At 32.9% G+C, this 14,959-nt stretch overlaps 1 protein-coding gene across 1 annotated transcript; it reads right to left on the reverse strand.

Moving 5' to 3' along the window:
- Window positions 1–12,830: 12,830 nt before the first annotated feature.
- On the reverse strand, window positions 12,831–14,192 carry LOC107902909 (dynein light chain 1, cytoplasmic). Its single transcript, XM_016829017.2, has 2 exons — window positions 13,843–14,192; window positions 12,831–13,109 (listed from the first exon to the last, which is right to left on the reverse strand). Exons 1-2 carry the CDS (start codon window positions 13,978–13,980, stop codon window positions 12,918–12,920), a joined length of 330 nt encoding a protein of 109 aa, XP_016684506.1. The 5' UTR covers window positions 13,981–14,192; the 3' UTR covers window positions 12,831–12,917.
- Window positions 14,193–14,959: the final 767 nt, after the last annotated feature.

Below are 14,959 nucleotides of genomic sequence, written 5' to 3' on the forward strand. Positions count from 1 at the left end.
CATTGTTTTATCACTGACGTGTTACAACGCCTTCTTGCTTGGCTGGCATATCCAAAGAAACACTTAATCTGATTGCCCCCCACTGTGAATTTCAAAGTTCAATCCACTGGGTCATAAAATTTGTACCATCTTTCTCCCGCTGTAACCCAAGGGTAGAAAGATCTGGCCTTTTCTCTATCCTTTGCTATCACAATTCAAGAATACATAATGTGAAACTCTTTGGTCTCCTGCACCATTCCCAAGGTGTCATACCAAATGTTTATGCACAATGAAGAACTTTCTTTTCCCAGAAAACCTTTTCTTATTGCTTGGTGAACATCGCTTGTTGGTTCATTGAAGCTCTGGTCTCTTGTCATTTTGTTCCATCAATGTTTGGACAACAAAATCCGAAATGATAGTCTTAGATTCTTCCTTCTTAGATATTTCACCCTTTAAACCTGGTGTTTTCTAAACAATAGTCCTGTTTCAGGTTCCTATATTATTTAGAAACTTCTAGAGTAATATACAAAACTTCCATTGTGAAAGTATTATTAGTCCATTAATCATTATTCTAATGCAACATGCTTGCAAAAGATTATACCGATAGATAAAATAGAATTGATTTGAGAGCAAGCTTGAAATGAATGAATTATCAAGGGTAGCAAGAATAAAAGAGGAATTGATTGGAACACATATCTCGAAAAAGAATAAAGCATTCCAAGAACAACAAATTCAATATATAAATAGTATGAAGGTTAGGTGCCCCAGATATCGCAGCTTGAACTTCTCTGTACAAACTTTCTGAAGATTTTCCTTAGTTTGACATGTGTTTAGGAGATCTACAAGACTCTGTCGATGCCCCAAGATGTCGCCTTACCCTTTCAGGTATAGCAAGATCACCATATGCCCCAATCTGATCACTTCATGCCCCATTCTGATCAATATTTGAGCCGCCCTTCGGGTTTTCAACTCAAATCCTCTTTGGCCTAAGGTGCCCTTTGTGGGTTTTCCCCTTAGCCTCTCCATTTTTACTTTTTCATTTTTTCATTTTTCATTTTTTCATTCATTCATTTTTTTATATATTTTTTTGTTTGACTCAAAGTGCATTTTGCAGGTTTTCATATTGGTCCTTCCTTCTTCTTTAAACGAAGTGTTTCTTAACTGGATCCGAGTTTATAGGATTGACAATCTCACTCAGGATCAGTGCTCCTCTGAAAATGGTCTTCTTTATAACATAGGGACATTCCTGGTTTGGCATTCATTTCCCTTTAGAATCCCTTCGTTAAAGAAGAATCTTTTTCAACATCTAGCCCTCTCGTGGAATTCTCTGAGACGAGCTTGTTTATTGTGGGCTCATATAATTTATTTCTGGTACATCCGACTCTGATGAATAGCTTTTAATCCCTTTTCCTAGGGCCAACTGATCATATCGCGATTGGATCCCTCCAACAAGCAATGAGGGGATCTTAATAGGTAAAACTACCTCAATCATGTAAACCAAAAAGAGAGGTGTTGCCCCAGTACAGATGTTCGACAAACGATGAGGGCAAATAGTAATTTCTCATGCCAGTCCTTGTTCACCTCTAGGTAATTTGGTGACAAAATGTGGTGTCTGCTTCTGAATTGATTTCAAACCTCAGTTATCGTGCTATCATTTAAGTTCAATGCATTTTCCAATACCATCATTTCTGAAATTTTGTATCGGTATAGGATGACTTTGATCCATGAAGTAGCCTCTCAAAAATGAAGCAATGCCCATTAGAAGTCTTCGATAATAGTGATGTCCATGCCCTATTTTGCTCAAAATTTGAGTCGCCCTTTTTCGGGTTTTCAACTCAGATCTACCTTTGGTCAAAGCGCCCTTTGCGGGTTTTCGCCTTGACCTCTCTTTTTTTTTATTTTTTTTTTGATTTTTTTATTTTTTTTTTGGAGTCTGAACTCACGAGATCAGGCAAGTCCTGGTCACACTTTTCGACCAGAATCAATGTTATTCTAAAGTCTTCCACATAAGATCTTCCACTTTTATCTTGTATGTGAAAAACCTTCTTTGGTACCAGATTTCTTTCATAGAGCCCTTTTGGGACGCAACTACGACAAAACCTTTGGATCTTCCTCTTTAATCAGGATAAAATCCAGCAACATCTTGAAAGGATGGAAACTCGACTTCAAATGGGCAAAGCTATGCTGACTCAACGAGAGAGGCTTGCCCCGGCAAAGAATTGCATCGTTCGCACTGTAAATTTCTGACATCGTGCTGTTGTACATGTTTTATTATAAGAATCGAGGCATACCATGGTATGATCATACAAAGACATCTTTGAACTCTAGAGGTAACTCAACAAGGTCTTGTTTCGTCTTTGTGGTCAGGTCAATTCTAATCTTCACCAAGCTCACAATTTCTAATGATTCCTTGAGAGGTAGGATCTGTTTATCCTCTTGTTCTACCATCCTCAACAAGTTTGGAGATAAGCTACGATCTATGTTATCTTCAAAGTCGTGAGATCCTTCTAAACACATGTCTCGCTCAAAAGGAGATTCTAAGTCTGTAGCAGTGTCATTCATGTCGTTGATATTTGGGGACCTATTATAGGTACAAGAGAATATACGAAGAATGTATGAATTTAAGAATGATTATCTGTACAATATGATTATGAATGAATGAATGGTTTGGAAAAAGAATGAAAGAATAATTATTCATAAAGAATGAAAGAATATTGGCTCAAAAATGATCGCAAAGATGCATTTCATTAAAATGAGTCTATTTCACAAAAGAGTTATTGTTGCTTCTAAGCTAAAAGCAACAAGTTTGTTTTGAATATTACTCTAAGTAAGTTCTAAATACTATAGGGGTCTCTTCTACAATCTGATTATTTAGAACACTTCCAAGTTTATAAGGGCGGATATCTAACAAGGTCCCTTTTTATCTTCATGTATGACATTGATATGAACATTTTTTTGACCCCTTCACAGAACTCAATCCCGTTGGACCTTAGCTAACCGCTCATGTATTTGTAGTTGGTCTTGCCTCCCCCTTTGGAGTTGTTCAAGTTCTTCCAATCTTTGGCCCATGTCCTTTTGTTCCTGTTCGGGTACCACAAGAATGTTGGTTTTTCCAGATTAGCTGAAATAATTTTACTCAATTAGGGTCACTTTGTGAAAATCTATTGCATATGATGCAATGTAATGCAAATGCATGAATGCAAAAAGAGACGTTGATTTTTTGATTCAATTATATTAGATGAACTTTACTAGAAAACAAATCTCTTTACATAAAGCGGATATACATACGGCCTTGCCCTTATATTCCAAGACAACGATCCTTTTCTTCATTCGCGCGTTAGATGAATCTCATGAACTCTTCGAAAGGGACGTCTCTTTTATTTCCTTTTTGCTTGATCCAGGCCTCGGCTCGTTACTCGTTTATCCTCATGATGCTCGTTGGCTCCTCTTTAAGAAAGTTCAGTGGTTCTTGAATAATCTTCGTCATCTTGAATCCTCGGGCATCAGAGCAATAGTTGTGTTGTCCTCTATCATCTTTCTCTTGTTGTGTTTTCTCGGAACATATTCGGGCAACCGTATTATTTTCCACTTTATCAAAAGACCCATTCCTTATGACAAGCTCTTTATTTAACAACCGAACCTGAATCAACACCTCTTTATGATAAAAATGCAATGTAATCATCAAAAAAGGAAAATAGGTTAGTACAAAGCAAGTAAGCAAAAATATATAGAACCCCTATTCGGGTGAATACTAGGGGTTCGAAGTGGTTCTACCTAGGGTGGGCTCCTAAGGTTCACTACATGAGGTTTGGCTCTAAAGTAAGGGTACCCGAACCAGCAGATTCCTCGATCCTCACCCATTATAGGCTCATACGGACCGAGTTCGGTTCAGGGGAATACATTTCCCTATGGCTGTACGGAGATGAAAATCTCACGAAGACATAGGTACGGATGTATCCCAAAAGCGATCCATTATCCTGCACGGAGGTGAAAACCTCACGAAGGACTAGCTTCTCACTCCCACCTAAAAGGGGTGACCAACGGTCATGCAATGCAATGCAAAAAGATACCAAAATTTAAACAAACAGAGCAATTATAAACCACAACAATGAAAATTGTAATAAAGACGAATAAAATGCAATGAAAGGATCGTAAATTTAAACCAAATTTTTAATTTTTGACAAAAAGACAAAAAGTAATCAACTCGTGGCTCGACTCACTTATTTTCCGTCCCCAGTGGAGTCGCCAAGCTGTTGACACCATTTTTTTTATGAAAAACGGGGTTGACTTGGGTTTTGAAAAATGAAACGAAAACGGGAGTCACCACCAATCCTTTTTTTATGAGGTGTGATTGGATCACCTCGAAAAGGGGTTGTTTTTAATAAACAGTTTGATTTTATTAAAACAACAAGTTTGGTCCACGAAATTCAGAAAAACGGGTTCGACAGTCGGTTACGCACGAGGAAGGATTAACACCCTCGATACGCCCAAAATTGGTACCTAGTTGATTACTTAATGTCTTAGTGTCGAAGAGTGAAAACTTTGAAGAATTTAAAAATACGGTCCTTGTATTAAAAAGTTGAAAATTTTCAGGAAAAGGGCATGTTTCACGTTATTCGAGAAAGAGAATCATATCAGTAAGTTAGGACACAATGTCTCGAATTCCCGATACGCGAATGGAAATGCTTGTTCAAAAGACATTTAACTATCTTGGATAAAAAAGGGATCACGACCAGTAAGTTAGGGCACGATCCTTTTTTAATTCCCGATATCGTTTAAAACTTGAGTTTGAAAAGATTCGTGTAATAAAGTTTAAAAGAATATTCAATTGTTTAAATCAAATGAAGAAATCGCAACCCAATACGTTAGGGCACAATTTCTCAAAATATTAAACATTGAATATTGCATTTATTTCGAAAAATCCTCGTCTCGAGAAAACAACGTGTCACATCCAATGCATTAGGACACAACATATTGGATTCTCGATAACAAGCTTTTTATCATTTTTAAAAGAGTAATCTCGATTATTTAAATTCAACGAAGAAAGTCGGAACCCAATACGTTAGGGCTCGATTCTCTCGAAAATCTAAAATACCGAGTATTACTTATATTATTAAAATTTCTTTTTCGGAGTCTAAATAAAAATGGGTGTAATGGAATAACGAGGATAATGATGTAAGTAAAATAATAATACGAGCAATAGCATCAAAGATAAGATAAATAAAAAAGGGACAAATCAAAATAAATATAAACAAATAAAGTTAAAGCATTCTTTTAAAATAATAACAAAAATGAAATAAATAACAAATACAATTAAATATAAAAAGATATATACAGACATAAACTAAAATATGTGTATACATAAATTAACAAAATATATAAAAGAAAAAAATAAATATGTATGTATATAAATTAAAATATATGAAGTAATATGTATGCATTTATGAATTTAAAAAGTATAAAAAGGGGATATTTTAAAATATAAAGATTATATATAAATATGTATATATTTATGAAAATGAAAATATGTATATAGATATATAGATATGTATAGAAGTTGTAAAATATATAAAAATATATAAGTATATATATGTTACAAAAATAATGTATGTATATCATAAAAATATATGTACGTATATACATGTACCGAAATTTTAATAAAATAAATATAAATAAGTATGTAATAATGATAATAATAATAATAATAATAATAATAATAAGACTAAAAAAAGGGACTAAATTGAAATAGAGATGAAAATACTGGGCGAATTTAAAAAAATGAGAAGGATTAAGTTGCAACGTGCGCCGAAAGGAAGGGACCAAAACAGTAAATAAACAAGAACTCAAAACGCGGCACTTTAGCGGACTAAATTGAAACAAACAGAAAATTTTGGCTAAATTGAAATAAAAAAAATAATAAAAAGGGGGTAAATTGTAACGCGCTTCAAAGTCGGAGGGACTGTGCGTGGAATTATTCCATTTGAAGAAAACACGCGGATCTTCCCCTTCGGGTCGGGTCGATGCGCGGGTCCGTGGGAAAAAACGACGTCGTTTTAGGCTATTAAGCCCAGCCTTAAACGACGTCGTTTAGGGGGCCTTATAAAATTCATTTTTTCTTTAAAAATTTCATTTTTCTTCCTTTCTAAAAAGAAAAACCAGAAAACTCTCCCAAATATTCTCCCCTTTCGGCCATGGCCGGAGTTAGGTCGCCGGTGAGCCTCCGCCGGAGTGCCACCATGTATAGCGGCCGGAGGCTCAAAATCGGACCTTTTTGGTTCCTTTTTGAAGCCGACTGCCTCTAAGCCACGGATCTAAGGCCGAACCTCGCGAAAGATGCACGAAAGACACAAAAACAGAAGCGAAACCACTCGGTCCTCCTTCCTCCGGCGCGGCGCAGGTATGGTTTTCTTTCCGTTTTTTTACTTTGTTAATTTAATATTTATTATTTGGAATGAAATAAAGATGACAAAAAGAGCAGAAAATAAAAGAAAAAAAATCAAAACCTTTGGATATCTTTCCTTTCTTTTATTGCCGAATGTTCATGGAACAAAGAAGGAGCGAAACCCCTTTTCTGGTATTTTCCTGGCCTTTTTATAGCCTCTTAATACACATTTTCTTTTACTTTTACTACTGCTTTGCTGTTTTTTCTCTTGCTTTGCGTGTTTGGTTTCCATTTTGCAGGTGTTGCAGGTGGCGGTTGCAGTGGCAGGGCAAGTGGACGTGCGGCGGGGTGGTTGGCCAGCAGGCCCTAGGGTCAGCTGAAACCCTAGGCAGATTTTTTTAAAATTGGGCCTGGGTTTGTATTGGGCCTCAGGTTTAGGCTAAGTTATTGGGCTGAGGGGTTGAGGGTTGTTGGGTAAGTTAGTTGGGCTAATGTTTTTGGGTTTTGGGTCAAAATGGGCCTGTACATCAATCATTAATAGCATTAGTATTTCCTTTATCAAATTTTACTTACTAGTAAGTATACTTATTAAGTTCATAAAAATTTCACTGATATCAAATAAGGTTTTTTTATAACTGAACTAATAATTGAATATTATACCATTAATTTTCGATCCAACAAGTTTGTCTAATTCATTGGAATAAATTATTAAAAATATTTAAAAGATAAAGGAAATCGATTCGTAAGTTAACCGATCCAATCTCTTATTTTAGACAAAAACCCCAACTGATCCAATCTAATTCTGAAAACAATACGTTAGGGATTAGATTAAAAATTTTAAATAGAAAAAAGAAGAAGATCCACATGAGCATATTTTGACATTTGAAATTCAGTTGTCAAACTTTAACAAGCTCAAAAACTTGAGCGTAAATGTATCATAGAGGCTCTTATTAGGAGTTAGATTACATTTTACCCCTTTACTTGAGAAAATTAGTCATCAAATAGTAAATTGATCATTTCTGTTAAAAATTTCATCAATTTCTACTATTAAAAACTGACGTGACTAACATAATAACCAAACAAATACACATGGCGTGCTAGGTGTACCTCATGTTGACGTATATGGACCATTTTTAACAGTAAATTGATGGAATTTTTAACAAAAGGACCAGTTTGCTGTCTAATCTAGCATACAATGACTAATTTGCTCATTTTTTAGTAGAGAGGGCAAAATGTAACCTGGCTCCTAGTATAAGGGCCTCCATAGTACTTTTACCAAACTTGAGAATCACTTGTTGAAATTTAATATAAGTTAGACTATGCTATTAGCCTCTATACTTTGCAAAAGTTGTGGATTCAATTCTTGTACTTTTATTTGATCATTTTTAGTCCTTATACTTTACAAATTTTAAAATTCCAGTCCTCACCAAAGAATAACTATTAAATTCATTAAGTAAAATTTAGTTATTTCCAAAATCTAATGCACTAAACATGTTATCATATTTGTAATGTCATGTTAGTTTATTATTTTCACATATTACTTATTACAACTCGTTTTTTATTGGTGTCGAAAATAGTGGTTTCAAGACCACAATTTCGACGAGTGAGTCCGTAAATATTTTTAAGTAATATTTATGAGTCAAATTTAGTGATTTAGTGAATTGTGATTTGACAGATTTTATTAATTGATCAATTAGTCAAGGTGCAAGTAGTTTGTCCATAAGTCAGTAGTTTTGGAAAAGAAGGTATCAGGACCTTGTTTTCATAAACCAAGCTTGTAAGTATTATTAAATATTTGCAGAGCTATTGTATAGGTGAATTGAAGTTTGGTCCGAAAATTTTAGTATTTGGATAGCTAATTAAGGTACAATGACTAAATCGTAAAAATCATAAAACTTAATCATTTTAGATTTTGTTAGTAAAAATGGCTTAACTAGTGAATGTGCAAGGATAAAAAAGGGAATTAGACCCTAATGTTAAAGTAGTGAACATTAATTGCTTTGTTTTAGGTGATTATATGTTAAAATAATTATAATTAGTTTATAATATGTTGGAATTAAATAAAACAAAACCATTAACATTTTTATTTATTCATCTTCCATCAAAAGTTGAAAGGAAAAGAATCAAAATACCATTGTTGAATGCTCAAACTATTCGGCCTTTGCATGGAAGTCCTATCTAAATCCCTTTTTCGTAATTTTTATATATATTTTTAATATCATCGTAGCTTAATCTAGTTAACCCAGGGACTATTTCATAAAATTGTTAAAGGTTTTAAAACTTGCCATTAATGTTTTTAGATGTTTTTGAGGTTAAATGATATATTTATAAGCTTGGTTGTTAAATAAGACTAATTTGTAAAGAGATTTTGGTTAATTTTGAGTTTAAGGAGTAGAATGAAAGTATGACAAGTTTAACATGAAATTTCGGTAAATTTTAATGTTTGAAGGTTGGATAGGGATGTATGTGTAATCGGTAATTAATAGGTTATATGCATGAAAATGAGTATGGTAATGCAATTGAGATTGATAAATTGAATTTAACTATTATATAGATCAAAGATTAAATTGTAAAGAGGAAAACCAATAAAAAGAAAAAATTGCAAAATAGCCCCTACGAACCAACTCATTATCCGAATATATTAGGTAAGTTCATAAGGTATAGAAATGTATTTATACATACTTTTTACTATTGAATTGTGAGTATATATATGTTGCTAATATTGTGAGTTGGGATTTAAAATGTTACAAACTAATGCTAAGGTAAGTAAGGACCTAATTGAGAATTATTGAATACTTATGAAACATGATTCATATGGATTTTTGAATGAATGTGGCTTGTTACAAAATGTGTATTGATAACATGGAAGTGCCTTGACTTATAAATGTTATGAATCTTGTATAAATGCCCGTTTGAACGTAGTAAACAATTAGAATATGATTGACATGCCAATAGAGCTAGAATGTGCGCTTGTACAGGTTTGCACTTCGGTGCCCTTTTCACACTTTGGTGCCTCTGATTGTACAATCATACCCCTGATGGCACTACGGTGCTCCTTGGTATAGTGTAGTTACCTGAATATCTTAATTTTTTTGCTATAGTTCATCGGGCTAGTTAATCTTGTGATTAATTATCAAATGACTTGTTGATATATGTTAAATGCACACTTGTTAGAAAAAACGGGTTTGGAAAATGCAGTGAAAAATAAATTTAGGGAAAAACTAGAGTTTTAAAAGATTTTTCAAAACAAGATCTTGATTATGATATCTAAAGTAATAAACACTTAATCAAAATTGTACCTTTCGATTCGTCTAGGATAAGCTTGTTGACTGAGTAGTCTTTTTTGCTACCCTCAAGCTCACGTCTATCGAGTGTGGGCTTGTTTCAAATAAAAATTTTTTTTCACAATTTCTTAAACTTTTGGGTCAAGTTATAAATCATAAAATTATCTTTAGAAATTTTCTTAAATAACCTCGTCAGAGAATTTTCTCTCTACAGCTTTCTCTTGCATTCAAGTGTGTCAAAAATAATAACCCAAGGCTCTCTTTATATTGGGAGAGTTTAGAGAGTTCAACTCTGATTAAACTTAATCACTTTAATATTAAATTAATATAATATTTGTCAAGATAAATATTAGATTAAATTTAATAATAAATCTTATTAAAATAATATAATGTTTTTAAATTTAATATTAAGACAATCACTTTAATATTAAATTAATAAAATATTATTAAGATAAGTATTAAATTAAATTTAATATTGAACTACTAAAATAATATTATTTTTGAAATAGTTAATCTGAAATCAAATTCTTTGGTAGAGTTCCAGTAGGAGTGTAACTCTTCTACTACTCAACCACAGAAGACCAACCACCGCCATCCACCGAAACACTGTCGTCGTAGCCGCCAGCACCGCCGTGTCCGGTGGTGCAGGTGCGACACCCTTACGATACTCCGAGCCGATTCGACTACTGTTGGTTCGATCTGGGTCAGTGACGACCTGATCGATCCAGTCTAACCATCAATCGATACGGGTCAATGCTCTCCCAATTGAGCTATACTTGCAACTATGAGTAAAAATAATAAAAATTACAATGAGTATTATTTCCATCAAATTTCCTTCCCTTGATAGAACAACCCAAAATTCAAGTACATTAAATGATAACTAAGCTATGCATATTAAAAAAATAAAAAAAGCTATGAAAGTGGATCGAGGACGTGACCCTTCAAGAATTTTGTCTAACACCCTCCTTTATAGATATCTTTTAAATGTGATGAACGTGGATCGAACAGGTGACCTTTTGATCTTCAATCTAACGCTCTCCCAACTAAGCTATACTCGCAACTGTGAATAAAAATAATAATTACATTGAGTATAAATTGCATCAAATTTCCCTTACTTGACCGAACAACAAAATTCAAGTTCAGTAAATGATAAATAAGCTATGAATATTTTAAAAATTTTATTTCAACTACATTAAATGAACACTGAGGTATGGATATTTTAAAAATGTTGTGAAAGTTGATCGACCAGGTAACCCTTCAAGTATTTAGTCTAACACTGTCCTCTTCAGATATTTTTAAAATATGATGAACATGGGTCGAATACTTGGACCTTTAGATCTTCAATCTGACACTCTTCCAACTAAGCTATCCTCGCAATTATAAGTAAAAATGATAATAATTATATTGAGTATGAATTGCATCGAATTTCCCTTACTTGATCCAACAACACAAAATTCAAGTGCATTAAATGATAACTAAGCTGTGCATATTTTAAAATTGTTATTTCAACTACATTCAATGAAAACCGAGGTATGGATATTCTAAAAATAGAGTGAAAGTGAATCGACCAAGTGACCCTTCAAGTATTTAGTCTAACACTCTTCTCTATGGATATTTTTAAAATGTGATGAACGTGGGCCGAACACATGATCTTCAGATCTTCATTCTGATGCTCTCCCAATGAGCTATCCTCGCAACTATAAGTAAAAATAATAATTACATTGAGTATTAATTCCATCGAATTTCCCTTCCAACAACCCAAAATTCAAGTACATTAAATGACAACTAAGCTATGCATATTTTAAAAATGTTATTCCAACTACATTAAATGACAAGTGCGCTATGTATAGTTTTAAAAAATAAAGGCTATGAAAGCGGGCTGAAGACGTGACCCTTGAAGAATTTAGTCTAACACTCTCCATTTATCGATATTTTTAAAATGCGATGAACTTGGATCAAACACGTGACCATTAGATCATCAATTTGATGCTCTCCGAGTTGAGCTATCCTTACAATTGTGATTAAAATTAATAATAATTAGATTGAGTATGAATTCCATCGAATTTCGCTTACTTGATCCAACAACCTAAAATTCATGTACATTAAATGATAACGAAGCTATGCATATTTTCAAAATGTTATTTCAACTACAATAAATGTAATGAAAATTGAGGTGTTGATATTTTAAGAATGTTGTCAAAGTGGATAGAAGACATGTCCCTTGAAGAATTTAGTATAACACTCTCCTTTATGTTTTAAAATGCGATGAACGTGGATCAAACACGTGAACTTCAAATTTTCAGTCTAACGCTCTCCTAATTGAGCTATCCTCGCAATAGTGAGTATAAATAATAATTACATTGAATATGAATTGCATCGAATTTCCCTTACTTGATCAAACAACCCAAAATTAAAGTTCATTAGATGATAATTAAGCTATGAATATTTTAAAATTTTTATTTCAACTATATTAAATGAAAACTGAGGTATGGATATTTTAAAAATGTTGTAAAAGTGGATCTACGAGGTTGGTTGACCCTTCAAGTATTTAGTCTAACACACTCCTTTATGGATATTTTAAAAATGTTGTAAAAGTGGATCAACCAGCTTAGTTGGGATATTTAGTCTGTGTTCAGCTTAATGTACCTCAAAGGTGGAGATTTCCTTTCTCGACATTGTCTCTGTCTCATATTATTACTAGTAGAGGGCATAGAACTATGTTTAATTAACTTCGCCCAACACAACGAAGATTGAAGAATGTGATATACATCGAAATCTTCTCCTTGGAATACATATATTAACTTTAATTTAGTGTATTTGAATACATCAAACTCTAATCTTAGTTCAATTTTCACATTTCACTAAGCTTGTTATCTATGTGGCACAATTTTTCATTAAGCCGTGTGTAATTTACAGATTAAATTTTTTTAAATTATTTACAGTTAGATTAAAAAAATAAATTTATTGAGGGAAGATAATAAACTCTTTCTTCAAATGTGTTTATTTTTTTTAAGTCTCAATTTAAGTGTTATGAATGAAAAAGAAAATCATTTAGAGACCTTTCTCTTTATTTGAGGTCCGACATAATTTGACTTTGGATTAATCGGAACACAATTTGATTCTGGAATGATCAAAAACTCAATCTGACTATTGATTAAGACAAAAGAAAAAAGAAAAGAGATTGCTAAAGTTGAAAACTCATCATTTTTTGCCATTTTTTCCTCTTTAATTCTAATGACAAATATTTCTGTGCTGAACCAAAACAAATTATGTTAAGCTTTGACTGTTTCTAAAGCATTGAACTGGTTTGGGTGAGATTGTGGAACAGCTGAACCCTTAAAAAGCAAGAAAGCAAGGCTGCCAATGCAAAAATAAATGAAACAGCCAGAGCAGTGTGTCACAAATGAACCAAAATCTGTTCCTACTATGCATTGCCACCCTTCTCCATATGTTTTGTCAAATTCCTGCATCATAATACAAAATTAGGGTTAAAAAAATCGAGTAAATTAAAAAAAAATTATTTCGAACCAAAATGTTTGGTTCGATTTTATTAAATTTGATTCGGTTTTGTTACTGATATTACTTAAGTGTATTTAGTTCGGTTCAATTTTTAGTTACTATATAAGATATTTTAAATAAAATTTAAAAGAACAGATAGGATTCTATTTTTTTTCTCAAAACGGATTCAATCAAACTATTATTGTTCTTATTACAAAGCATATAAAGGGGCGAAGCCAAGAATTATATGATGGGGTGGAGATAAAACTAAAAAAGTTTGGGGGTCAAAGTTAAAAAATTTATATTAAAATGACTTGAACTAAACTTTTTAACTTTTAAAAGGGACCAAAATTACAATTTTTTTTTATTTAAAACAAACTAAAAAAATTAAACTGAACTATTTACATTTAAAAAGCACTAAAAAAACAATTAAACCATTAAGCCAAGGGACCAAGCTTTTGCCTGCCTTGCCCCTTTTGGCTACGCCCCTATACATATCACACATGACATGAAATGAATCATTGGTACAATGCCATTAACCTCTAATTCATGCTCGTAAATGGTTCAATTTCCATAAACATTTTGCGGTGTGTCAGTGCAGTGATGGAAAAACTCTTAAACTTTTCAGTGATCAGGATTCAGTCCCCGACAATCTCAACTACAAAAAAAGAAAAAAATTGCATTTACTTGTTATCTCACCTTCTTTACGAACCGTGCAATGTCGGTAGCTTCGGTGACGTCGAAAAAATCGAGGGCTTTAGCGGCAAGATGGAGAGCATCTTGCTGCATGGTTTGAAGCATATCAGTGTCACCAATGACTGCTTTGCCTTCAAGCATGGCTGATATAATAGATAATATGAAAGGAGTTCAACAAAGATTTGAGGTGATAAAATGAAAGCAAAAGTAGGGTATTTATGGATGAAAATAGAAGGCGTTAGGTGCCAGTGGATCAACCAGGCCAGGATTTTACATTTTGTGGTCGCCAATAGATTCAATGGAATATACTGAAATGAACCCATTTTGATACTGCAAAAAAATAACTTGAATTTGATGGATTTTGATTCCACCCAAATTTATAGAAGTGATTTTTTAATTTTTTAATTTTTTTTATAAAATTTAATAATACCTCGGGAGTTAATGCATTATTTGAGGTTTGAATTTAGTAAGTGTTTTCTTTATGAAGTTAGTTTCTAAACTTAAGAATTGTTTCCGCTTGTCCAATTTAGTTCGTTATATTTTCTTGAAAAAAGTTTAGTTCCAAATGTAAGAATAATTGCTTAATTCAAGGACTAATTTGAACAAAAAGTTTAGACCCCAATGTGAGAACTATTACCAAGTTCAAGCTCCCAAAAATTGGATGAACCCTATTTCAGGGGGAGCAAATTGGAGTTTTGGAGTTCGTTCTTTAATTTTTGGGATCAAATTAGGGATAACAATGGAGTGGGACAGGACAAATATTGCTAAATTCACCATTGCTCGACCATTGGCACACTCTGCTCCACCATCCGCCCTGCCCTACTATGGATGTATAATATTAAAAACTACTATCACCTCCATGGATGCTATATGCATCCATCCTCAACCCATCTCGCTCCACTTCAATTTAATTTTTGTTACTTATCTTCAATATTTTCTATCTATTTAAAGTCAATTAAATATTTAAAAAATATTCAAACATAAAATATATGAATTTTTTATATTAAAATATTACATTTTTATCCTATTAATAGCTTACATATACAATGATACAATGGTAATTTCATATAATGACGCAAGTTGAGTTGAGTCAAGTAATTATTATAATCACTCCATATCT

The sequence above is a fragment of the Gossypium hirsutum genome, chromosome D05, assembly GCF_007990345.1.
Source record: "Gossypium hirsutum isolate 1008001.06 chromosome D05, Gossypium_hirsutum_v2.1, whole genome shotgun sequence".
Classification (NCBI taxonomy): Eukaryota; Viridiplantae; Streptophyta; class Magnoliopsida; order Malvales; family Malvaceae; genus Gossypium; species Gossypium hirsutum.

Coding starts and splice junctions, on each gene's coding strand:
- LOC107902909 (XM_016829017.2), bottom strand. CDS start 13,980: ATGCTTGAAGGCAAAGCAGTCATTGGTGACACTGATATGCTTCAAACC. Junction 13,110..13,842: donor TTGCACGGTTCGTAAAGAAG/GTGAGATAACAA, acceptor ATTATGATGCAG/GAATTTGACAAAACATATGG.